General features: G+C 40.5%; 1 protein-coding gene across 4 annotated transcripts in view; it reads right to left on the reverse strand.

Moving 5' to 3' along the window:
• Positions 1-12301, reverse strand: part of LOC115052727 (type I inositol 3,4-bisphosphate 4-phosphatase-like) — a 34280-nt gene that overhangs the window by 2140 nt on the left and 19839 nt on the right. For 2 of the 4 annotated variants that reach the window (XM_029517044.1, XM_029517035.1), the window contains exons 17-23: positions 10854-11026; positions 9225-9348; positions 8589-8656; positions 8011-8210; positions 7769-7866; positions 7346-7458; positions 7021-7175 (exon numbers count right to left, since the gene is read on the reverse strand). In XM_029517044.1, the coding sequence (XP_029372904.1) occupies positions 7021-7175; positions 7346-7458; positions 7769-7866; positions 8011-8210; positions 8589-8656; positions 9225-9348; positions 10854-11026 (931 nt within the window). Of the gene's footprint in view, positions 1-3913; positions 4343-7020; positions 7176-7345; positions 7459-7768; positions 7867-8010; positions 8211-8588; positions 8657-9224; positions 9349-10853; positions 11027-11656; positions 11690-12301 lie in introns of those variants that run through there. The other 2 variants (XM_029517017.1, XM_029517026.1) reach the window with 2 other exon arrangements.

A 12301-nucleotide genomic window follows, 5' to 3' on the forward strand; every position in this document is an offset into this window, starting at 1 on the left:
AAAAAAGACACCTGACCGTGAAATCCATCCGTTTGGTTCAAACAAAACAAACGCCATGTTACAACTGCTGAAGTGATAAATTCCCTCTGCACATAGTAACAGTTTGCAGTATTTAGGACTTCTGATCAGTCAGATTAAGATTTTATGGATGATCGGATGCTTTCGCAGGAGGGCTCAGGGGTTTAAGTACATGCAAACTGTTAGCATGTCGACACTTTAGCACAGTCAAGTGAACAGTTGATAGATGCGAGAAGCAAAAACTACATTTGCATATTACAGTAATCACACAGACATATTTCGCTGTGATATAAAGTGACACGAGCGTGATTTTTATGGCACAAGCATAGTACCAACATCATGTAATTTAGATATATATATATATACTCTTATTAGGAATAAGTATATATAGACAACATATATACTATATATGTTGTCCATATAGCAAACAATAGCATTTAGGCAATACAAGCATTTAAATATATTTTCTATGTACAGCAGTACAAATATATTCTCCAATATACCTGGACTTGTAAGAATAACAGTAAAGAAAAGGAGAAAATTGGCAAAATTGAGATATTTCTCTTTAAGGCCAATGAAAATGTGTGTGTTTTTTTCCTTTTTAAATAAATATTTTAGGAAGCACATGGAATTACACGTATAAATATTGGGAATTAATCAGAAATGTATTGAATATCTAACTATTATTTTACTGGGACTTCTGAGGTACTTTTCCAGCCTTTTACGCAAAACAACTGTCAGTTCCTTACATCTCTATCGTTATCAGTTATTCTGCATTTATATCTATGACAATATACATTACTCTCTCTCTCTCTCTATATATATATATATATATATATATATTTATATTAAGATACCATCTTAAGTTCAATATATGGTGTCTGTCTCACAGAGGTAGCTCTCAAATGAGAGTAATAATAATTAGCATAATAAAAAGTTATTCCTAAAATGTCAAACAGTTCCTATAAATAGAAAACATAGATTTTTTCCAATGAATTCTGGAGGGGTCATAAACTGATTTCCCAAATAACAGTTTAGACTGACGTTTCTTTTATATGGGATGACCAACACTACAGTACATCTGCAGTTTAGTTCTTTCCCTTGCTTGCTATGATGCAAAAAACAGAACTGTAAGCAAACTAGATTCAGACAGAGTTCAGACTTTGCAAACATAGATCGTACTGACCAGAATTTTTATGATAAAAACCTGACGAAAGCATTTGGCACAAACTTAAAGCTGCTCCTCATTCCTCCGTCTCACACCTTAACTACAAACAGTAGTGAACTAATCACAGAATTCATTCAGTGAAATCTGTTTTTCCACTCGAAACATCTCCAACTTAAAGCTAATATCAACTACAAAACCTGCCATCAGTACCAGTTTGTCTTTGTGGTAGTAGGCCCAACAACAAAGTCTGGATAAATGTAAACAGGTAGAGATAAATGCTCTAAAGGGTGTAGAAACAACAGTACTACACTGCATAATCAAACACAACCCTGAATGTCCTACAGTCATACATTCTAACATTAAGCCAATTACTAACTGCATCCCAAAAACAAAGATTTAACTTTGTCGACTGCCAAAACAGAGCTAATATTTCCTACACTGGCATAAAAGCTAAAGAGCAACTGTGGGCAGAATTATTGGCTTTTTGTATCTGATGAGAGACACCCATCAAAATCAGGCCATTGTTCGAGAAAGCATTCGATTCCAAGAAAAACAAAAACAAAAAGCATAACACGTCTGGCTTTACAAGTGAGCTGAACCCATAAATAACCTCAGCCAGGAACCAGCAGCCTGAGGGCACCTGGATGGAAACATCCTTCAACTTCAACTTGAACTGGCTGTTGCAGCTCTAAAAAAAAATATCTATGAAGACTTGTGTCTTGTCATTCAGACATGATAATTTAAAGTACAACATAAACATGCATCCATATATTACCAAGCGTTTATATTACTGCAGGGCAGACGCAGTGTTCAATTGTACAGACGGGTCGGGATGCATTTGCATGTTTCTGCTTTAACTGGCTGCACAGGAAAATGCACATACTGCATGGTGTCACAAGGGTTTGATCCCTGGCTTTCCCGGCATGTTAATTTGCTTCTGCGAAGTATGCCAAATATGCTATATTAAATTATTATTTTAACTCTTACAGAAGCTTATTGAATTCAAACTAGTATAATCACCTTAGGCTTGTTGAGGCATTTATGAGTTCACTTCATTTATCTCTCTTGGCACACAGGAATATAAATATCCTCAGATAAATTCATTTGTGATATAATTTCCAGTAGTAATACTTTCTGTTAATTCTAGATAATTGGAAGAAAATTTGAGGGGGGGGGGGGAAAGTGGACAAAAGTGATTGCGAGGCAGTGACTGACCCAGGTCTGCTTTAAAGTGCACAGGCTGAAGGAGAAACTACCTCCTTCTGTCATGAAAAGCAGGAAGACTGTGCAGCCTGAACAACAGCTTGATGGGCCAGGTTACAAGATGCTTATTTTGGCACCATTTAAAACGCTTCTGTTACCGATTTAGCTTGAAAGGTAAGTGCAAAAACATGGAAGACGATGATAAGTGGTCAAAGCTTAACGTATCAATGAAACAAGCCACCTGTTTGTGCAAGATTTAAATTATAAATTAGATCGCTCCTTCATGATACCTATCAACAATAAACCTTTTCGGGAAAATAAATTATCTGCTCACTATTCTACATATTCACAATAACTCAGGGCAATTTCATAAATATACACACCACCACTTTGATTTTCTCTTCTTATCTGTGAGTGTTTGTTTTCACAATGAGGAATAAGGCAGAGCACTCACTGATCATAGAGTGACAACATTTCTCCATTAGAGGGCTCTCTCATATGAACAAGCTCAACTAACAGCAAAAACTCCCTCAAAGCCTCATTTCATCCGGAGTCTGAACCTTTTGGGATATATTCGACATATGAATGCTGAGTGGAGAACAAGTGGAGAACAACCACATGAACTGACTCTGACTTTCTTCACACTAAGCCGGCTGAATTTGAAAACATCTTTGACACTCACAATCGGTGTTTTCTGCAACTTTAACAGCTGCAGTCTGATGTGGGCAAAGGCTGACGGACTTTCTGCTCACTCAGGGTGGCTGAGTGGCAGTCAAGTTCATTAGTTTTGCTGTAAGTGGCAACAGTGGAAGAATATTACAAGTTGAAGTCCTGTAAAACACTAAAGAATATGTACAAAAGTATTATCAGCAAAATATCCTTCAAGTATTTAAAGAAGAATGGGCAGACGGGCCCCTTTCATGGTCTTACATTATAATATCACTGTATTATTAATGAAACCTGAACAAGTAAGCAGCATTTTAATGTCACAGCTGGTTAGAAGACGAAAATGTAATCCATAAACAAATTTTGTTAACTGTTAAAATCATTGTTGGCAACACAAGTAGTAACTTTAGCTTTCAGATGAATGTAATGCAGTAGAAAGATTAAGTTGCATAAAATGCAAATGCCAAAATAACGAAGCTCAAAGTAGTACTCAAATTCTTGACTAAATTAGCTGATATGTGTGTGTGTATATATATAAATAATTATTTTGTATTGAGACACAGTGTAATTAGTGAGTATTGGGGAGAGTGAGGGAGGTTTATCAAGGTAAGAGTCAGACTGGATGAATGTTAGTGCACAGTTTTGTTGTTTGCACTGAAATGAAATCAGCCCACCCTCACACACCAAAAATGAGTTTTCAGCCAGCTGAGTGTGGATGTCGTCTCAACCCTAACCCTAAAATCAATGGAAAGTCTGAAGAAAGTAAATCACGTCCATACTTGAGAAATAACTGTTGACACTCTTGCCAATTCATGTTAAGTTTTTCCAAGATGGGGGGAAAAAAAATAAATAAACAAAAAAGCAACAGAAGAGGGCTCTGAATCGATGGGGCATTAGTTGTGTAAAGCCCTTGGTCAGGGTGGGACAGTGTGTACAAACCGTACAGTGTTGTGTGTGGATTACACACACTCACAGGACAGTGGCGCAGTTTGAGAGACACCCTCAAGAGTCAGTGGGGAGTTTTCCCACCATGTCTCATAAACAGTGGATGTGCATTAAGTTTTGCATTCAGTCAGTCAGTCGCTCCTGACAGGAAGCGTGGCTGTTCAACTGCAGCGGAGTTTGGCCAGGAAATAGGCCACGCTGAGGAAGATCCACACCACCAGCAGGTTGGGGCTGAGGGCCAGCAGGGGCAGCGAGTAAAGGAGGCTGGGGTCCAGCCGGAAGTCACGCACTGGCAGCAAGCCGCTCAGGTTCTTCTGGATCACCCCCTCCCTCGTCCCAATACTGCCGAGTCATGGGGGAGGGAGGAAGAACAGGAGGAGGAGGAGGAGGAGGAGGAGGAGGTGTGGAGCAGCAAAAAAGGTTGGAGGTGGTGGGGGTGATGTTTGGAAAGGCAAGGAGAGGGAAGGACGTTTGAGAAGAGAAAAGGAAAAGAGTGACAAGGAAGCAAAGTGAATGAGAAGGAAGGTGAGGGGGAAGGTGATGAAGTTAGGAAGAAATTCAGAAAATGGAATAGGAAGGAGGAAGGAAAAGAGGAAGACTTAAGGGAAAGGAGCATTATGTGTTGCATAAAAGCCAAAACAACCAGATGGCATGCACAGAGGTGAGATGGTAAAATATTTAGTGACAAACAGTGAAAATCAAAAAATTCATTAAGAGGTCACAGCCACGGCGAGAGACAGCAGTTTCCACGTTGTGACGGGAAAATAATAAGCCGGAGTCCAAAATAAAGAAAAAAATCATGTTCAGGTCACAATAAATGGAAATGAGTGACAAACCAACCACGATAAAACAATTGTAAAGGATGAACAGAAACCATGTCACAGGAAACGGAGGAAGAGGAAAAAGGAGAGAGAGAGAAAAAAGAGAAAATTAAGAAAGATGTTTGTCTCAGAAAAGGAAAGACTATAAGAAAATAGAGCAATGGCTCTCCATGTTTATATCCTCTAAGACATGGGGTGGCAGAAGGCGGGGGGAGGAAGGGAGTGAGGAAAACACCCTTTAAACTGAAGAGGTACAGTGACATTTAGAAAGAATCAGGAGAGGTTAGTTTTCTATGTTTGAAGGGTGTATTGTCTGTTTCATTTATCTGTTTAGTTATAGATGAGAGGGAACACGTGTCATGAAGGGGAAGTTTGGCAGGAAGGAAGGAAATATCTCCAAGCTTTTCTTCCAACATGCGTCACAGCTTCAAACCATTCCCAACAGAAACAACGCCAGCTCTTGAAAATAAGCAAAAGAGCTGCTTTCATGCTCGTCGGCTGATGGGGCAGAGGGGAGGAAAAAGGGGAGAGATGTGAGGCGGAGGAGAAGGAGGGGGAGGCAAAGGTGAAGAGACATTGTATTCATGCGAGTATCTGTGGGAGTGCAACTTTCGTTGAAAACAAACTGAGAGAGACAGGAGGGTAACACCTTTCACGTGGACTCGACAACAATCTTTTCAACATGAAGTGACATTAAGCTCCACGCTGAAGACACACAAAGTTACATACGTTTGAATAGAAACTTAGATTGCTTCATGGTACTACTGAGACTTGCAGGGACTTTTAAAAGGGACAATAAATGCAGCAGAAAAAATAAATAAATAAATAAATCACATTTTCAGGAAGCTGCAACACCGTAGCTCAATTTTAAAAATCAATAATGAGAGTATACATTCCCAGCACACTTTAACTCTCCTGACATTATGTTTCCTGTCACCGTTTTCTGTTTGCTCATGTTCAAAGCATTCGGAACAACAGAGGTAAAAGAAATGTGTTGCTTCTTTTCTTGACTTTCAAATTCAATTTATGCGACACTTGACTGTATGGGAATACTGCAGCAAACAGACTACCGCTGCCTGAATTCTTTGTTCTCCGGTTTTCAACTGTTATTTGTCGAGTTTCTTTCTCTTTGCATCTTTCTTGTTGTTTTCCTGTGTGAAGCAACGAACCCCACTGAATTCAATCCGAGAACTGTCAGGTAAGGATAAGATAAATCCTTCTGTCTGCTCTTAGAACAGATAGGCGGTTAACAACAATTGAAGGAAACCAAAAAGATGACGGTGATTTTGTGATGATGCTTCATAAAGTGCTTCATTTATATAAAAGAAAAAAGAAAAAAAAAAATACTCAGCCAGGAAGTCAGACTCTGAAATGGCTCAGACTAGCTTTTGACATCCAGACAGACAAGACAATGTTGTGAAGACAAAAAGACACACAGACCAACAAATACCGAGCCAGCACAATCAGAGGAAGGATGCTCTCACTTGAATATCAGTTGGCTGACTTCTCAAGGCCCATGTGACACTCAGCAATGGGTCTGAGGGAGTAAGTGACCAACTGAATTTCAATGAATTCAAGCATCCCCTTTGAGGCATACCAGCAACTCCAGTCTAGTTTGTTTCAAAGAGGAAGCAAGCAATTGAATATATTTTTAAATCACACACAGGCAACACATTGTATTTTTTTTTTTTTTTTTCGTGCCTCTGACCTTCATATTTTACTTTTTTCAAGGATTTTGGCGTGCATTTCGACTGGTGCGTGTTGAGAATAGATAATGAAGAAAAAAATTGTCTGCTTTTGTTGGAAAAACTGCATTTTGAAATATAAAGGTAAAGGATGAGCAGGTTAATGTCGTCACACAAAGCCCCTTTCAGATTTGGATATTGGTGCTGCTTTCCCCTGACTTTATTTTCTAATTATTTTAATACAGTATGTTAGCAGTTCCTGTTTGCAGTTTACTCAACTATCACAGGATTATTCTGATGGTGAAGAAGATTTAGAATTGGGATGATTCTCAGGCAAGTTCTCAAGCATATTTTTTTGTTTTCTTCGAGGATTTGTTATTGTTTACTGACATACTGGGACCCTGACAGGCAAAAGGTGAAAGGAATCTAGCTCTTGAAGTTGCTATCTTTTTTTTTTTTTGCCCAGGTGTGATTTTCAGCTCTTTGTTTTTCATTCACAGTGAATGTGTCCTACCTGCGCATACAGTCGAGGGCCTGCGTGAAGACCTGTGGCGCCATGCCGTGCTCGTGCTGCAGAATCAGGCACTGTTCCAGGGTCACTGACATGGCCGTGCGGTCTTTGGCGCTTTTGCAGCTGGTGAAACGAACCCCATTCAGCCGGCGACAAATCTGAGGTTAAACATAAAAAGACTTGTTGAGTTGCGGGTAAATATGGACGGGCAGCGTTCCGTATTGGTATAAAATTATATCAATTAACAGCTTTTCAGATGTTTTTAGAAATGTTTTTCTCGGCTTCAGCTTTGGCTAAAATTCTGTTGAGTATTCGCCAGTAGGTTCACCTCAGCAGCCTGCCACAGGATGTCAACGTTCTTGTTTTTCCTGGCGTGGACGTTCTGCCCCAGAAACCTCAGCAGCTCGGGAAGGCATGTCTGAGAACGGGACCTCGGGAGGCCTGAGGTAAAAGATAAAAAAAGAAGAAGAAGAAAGAAACAGTATATTTACCTCATGTATATTAATTGTGATGATCTGTTGTAAAGCACACCACATTTGTGCAAATAAATAGTTTCTAAATCAAGTGAGAGTGCTAGCATAAACATAAACACAGAAGTTAAATACAAATAATCAAACCTATCCTCACATAGAGCTTCAGTAAAGGTTGTAGTTCATTTCTATTATTGAAAAGATCAGTGCAGACATTTTTCCACAACACAAGGTGGAAGAAGAAAGCCCTGTTGTCATTACTGTTGAACTCTGGTACTTACAGTCCTCAGGCAGGACTTCTTTGAATTGTTCATAGTATGAATTTAGCCTGGACAGACTCTCCAAGTTTATGTTCTCCTGCAGGGATGTGTCACCAAACCTTAAGAACAAAAAGAAGGTTTTCTTTACTGCACGCCTGCTGGAATTAGTTGCTTCGACTTGATATGTTCATGAATTGACCGAGGCTGTGTGACTCCCAGATGCCACTTCAGCTCTTCCATCATTTCCTACCCTCCTCACTCACTTCTCAGCCAGCGTCTGCTGCTCATTGATGCCGACGTTGAAGTGCACCGGCTGAACCCTCAGCAGCATGCCGCTCTGGATCTCTCGTGGTAACACATCAAACATGGTTCCTGGCAGCGGGATGCGGACGTTGAAGCCATCCCGGTTCCCAGTGATGATCGGCAACATGTCAGGTGCTGAGCTACCAGTGGCCTGAGTCACCTTGACGTCAATTTAAGTATATGCACATGTATGTTTTAATCATTCCCAAACAACTTCTGCTGCGTCACATACTAGAAGCTGCGGATATTTAAAATGGATATGATGTCGTCACTCTTAACTGCTATTTAGGCAGCAACTAATACGATACTGAAACCTAACACAAAAAACAGATGAGCGATGTTACATGTCTTCAACCCACGTTTTATCAAAGTTCAAAAGCCAAAGTTAAATGTAAAATATGGCAAAGGCAAGCATTAAATATTCACATTTGAGAAGCTGGAATGGGAAACAGAATCATAATTTGATTGCTATTAGAGCTCAATGAAGATAAAAGAAAAAAACAAACAAACAAAAACGATAGGACATTGAAAAGTTTACCTTAAAGGTGACATTTCGCAGATCCATGATGCCAATGCTCATGTCCTCCAACATGGCCAGCTCCTCTCCTAAAACACACACATTCATACTGGTTAAGATGAATAATGCATCACCCTTCTACAGGGTTGACCAAATGAAATTCAACACCTGTGATACCTGTTTGCAATCAGGTATGAATATGAGCGAGCGATTCAGTTATTTGCTCTGTCACATTTGTCAGGACTACGCATAATTAATTACATTCAGCCAATCTGGAGCTGGTTGATATAAATAGAATGATGGATGAACCAATCAAAAATTATGAATTATATGTTGTCTTCAAACCAGCACACCTCCAGCAGCAGTGACATCCTGTGATGGATGAAACTCCTCTAAAATGACTCATCTGCCTCCTGCAGCATAATCCGCTGTCCACACCAAGCCCGACAGCTCACCATCAAAAACTAGAAAATTTCTGTGCTTGCATCTTTGCCTGCGATTGGCAGGAGGAAACAGCCCAGGGTAAATGAGGTGCGAACTGACTGCCTTTGACTTGACTTTCTGAGCGCAGTAGATTTGTTGACAAGGATCGAATGAGCACATGACATTATTGACTGTGTTTGATTAAAAGAACCCGTGCTGTGTGTGTGTCTGTACCGTAGGTGCTGAGCAGGGACTCAAACTGAGCCAGCAGGCCGATGGTGTAGAGCTGTCGGAGGAATCCGTTGTCACGGAGACAGTTCCTCAGTTTGATAATGAAGCCGCAGATGAGAGCGGTTAGCTGTAACACACAAAGGCATCAAGATTAACACACCAACATCAACATGTTTATCACAGAGGCCACACTGCTTGTTATTCTGCAGGTGTGTCCGACATCAACTGAGTTTCTGCTGCTTCTCCGTCGGCCTCTTATTCCACAGGAGTGATAATTTACATTTCTATCACAGATCGTAAGTTGGATTTTAACATTTGATTATCTGTCAGGCATTAAAAAAAAAAAAAACTGTTTCAGCTGCATAATGTTCCAGAGTTCAACTCAATATATGCTTCTATACTTAGACACCACGAAGCTTCGGTGCTTATGAGATTGTGAAAACATTTGCATGTTGTTGGTTTCTGTGCATCCATGTGTGAAGGAAATCCTTTGCAGTTCAGCGAATGACGTGGAACGTGATGATCATTAGAACGAGGAGTCTTTTTCTTGAATCCAGACTGACAAAGATCAATGTGTCAAACAACAGAACAGTGAGATTATCAAACATGGGTCAAATGTGTCTGTGGAGCATTACAAGGTACAAGATTGTCTGTACAAGTCTGCTCATCGTTTCAGCTTGTTTTGTTCAGCGCTGCATTGCACAAAATTGAGATAAGAGAATGTTTATTGACTTTTACTGAGCCAAGAAACTGATAAATTCTTAGAACACTTTTATCACGATGACTATTCAAAATTTATCAGTCATATTATTTTGTTTGTTTTTTTTTTAATCCATTAACCTTTGGTTTAAAGAACAGTAAATTAGATTTTCCGATAGATATAGAAGAGGAATGTTTGAATTTCCGATCAATAAGTATCAGAGGGTAAAACCTTATTCTGTTCTAGCTGGACGTCCCAATCCAGCTGTAATTTGGTGTTTAGTCATATATTTTCTCTTTTGCCTCTTCGTGTCTGCATTTGTGGAAGAGAAGCCCAAATTCAGCTATCGGATGTTTCTTAAACCTGTCAGCTTGCGGAGATCCAGCATCGAAAATATCTGAAGAAACAAGTCAGTAAATATAAATTGTATTGTAGTGGAGTAAAATGTTTGGCAGAAATAAATACAAAGTAAGAGGCTTGTTAAAAATAACGAATTGTGAGAAAATTCCACTACCTGCGGGCACACATGCTCTCTATCTTTGGGCCAAAGAACTGAGGAGACTCTCATGTTTGTGCTGGCAGCTCAGCAGAGTAGGAGTGTTTGGGCGTGAAGGTGAAGAATTCCCTTCTCTGTCTCACTTCTGTTTTGTTTTGTTTTTTTCTTTGCCCTCACTCTTCACACAAGTGTTTAACAGACATAAAAACTGCAGAGCCACTCAGTGCTGGACCTTTGCGCTCGTCATGTTTGCAATGTTTACAGATTTATTAACTTTTTATTGACACCCTCACTGTGAGTCAGTCTAGGATAAGCACATTAGCTCAAAGCTGGAAATCCACATTTATGTAAATGCTGATCTAAACGTGTGCGGGGGAGGACGAGTGTGTCAGAGTAAATGTCATGTCCCTCTTCGTGTTTGTGTGTGAGTGCTGACCGTCTGGCAGAAGACCACGTCGCGGCGGTACTGCAGCGACAGGTCCATGGCTATCGTCGGGGCGCTGTCCTGCATCAGCAGGAAGACCATGGACTTCTTGGCCTTGTCGCTCATCATGGCGACGCACTCTGTGAGTGTGGTGAGGAGAGGGTACAATGCCTCGCTCCACTCGCCTGTGGAAGGTGCAGGAACAGACACACACATTTGAACACAGTGCGATCTCAACATTAGCTCAGTTAAAGTGATATTTCAGAAGTGTAGTGTCATTTAAGGCAAATAAATGAGTGAGCTTTTAGAGAAACAGAAAACAGATGAAACGGAGAAGCGACAGAGAAAGCAGAAGCACTGAGACGTTTCTTTTCAAGTTGCTGGGAAAAAGATTTTCACTGGATTTGAGACTTGTCCTAGCCTTTCCACAAACCATTACATCCAACAAACCACTATCAAAAGAAGAAATGAGGCACTTAGGATTCCCCCACAGTAGAATATAAAAAAACAAAACAAAACAAAACACAAAACTCAACCACTGAGGACACTATGTGTCACTAAACCAAGTCCCCCTGCTGTATGGAACTATTTGAAAATAATTCATCCAATCCATCAATTCATCCTCTTGTACTGCAAGTTCACCTCAAACAAGAGATAGCAGGTATAGTTTTTGAATTTCTGAAATGCACTCCGATAGATGAAGAAATTGTCTCAAAGATCAAGTATTCCACATCATCATGTGTGATTACTGAACCAGAGTCCTGGAGGGTTGAAGGAAGAAGGAGAGAAGCAGGGGCACAGGAGGCAGCTCTTACCTGGGTACGCCTCCTCAGCACTGGGGCTTCCATCTGGAAGAGGGGATGGAGGTGCAACATGCATGATTAGCCGCGCTGCAAGGCACACATGGCAGCAGAGACAAACACAGAAAACCAGGGTGCAGACCAGGGTGAAACACCTCCTCAAAGCAATCCACGTGAGGTCGTGTTCGCCTTTCAGGCATGGTGCTGGATTCCTGATTAATGTCTTCAGCGGTGAGGGATGGTTGTTCTGTCACATCAGTGCTTCGAAACAAATGAGGGATATCGAACTGGTTCAAGAGGACAAGGTCTATTCTATTCACCTACATGTGTCTGTTGTTTTCTCTCCAACAGTCAGCTTGGATGAAGCTGAGACATGTGCAGGGGGCAGACTCAAAATAAAAGAGTGACACTGATTAAAATTAAATAGCCTCACTTGCAGGAATGATCATCTTCTTAAGTGGCCAAAGTTTTTAATCCCTCACCACACTGCCACCTCTCTGAAAAGGCATTTTGAACAGGAAGAGTTCGTAGAAATATTTCACCCTGGTACAGTACAGCATGAACAGTAAGCACAGATTCTGGTTTACTGGCTGGCTGCGTTAGCCATGATGCAGAAACAGCAGCATCTACACCAGAGGAGCCGAAGAGAACAAAAAAGGT

This window comes from Echeneis naucrates, chromosome 2 (assembly GCF_900963305.1).
Source record: "Echeneis naucrates chromosome 2, fEcheNa1.1, whole genome shotgun sequence".
Classification (NCBI taxonomy): Eukaryota; Metazoa; Chordata; class Actinopteri; order Carangiformes; family Echeneidae; genus Echeneis; species Echeneis naucrates.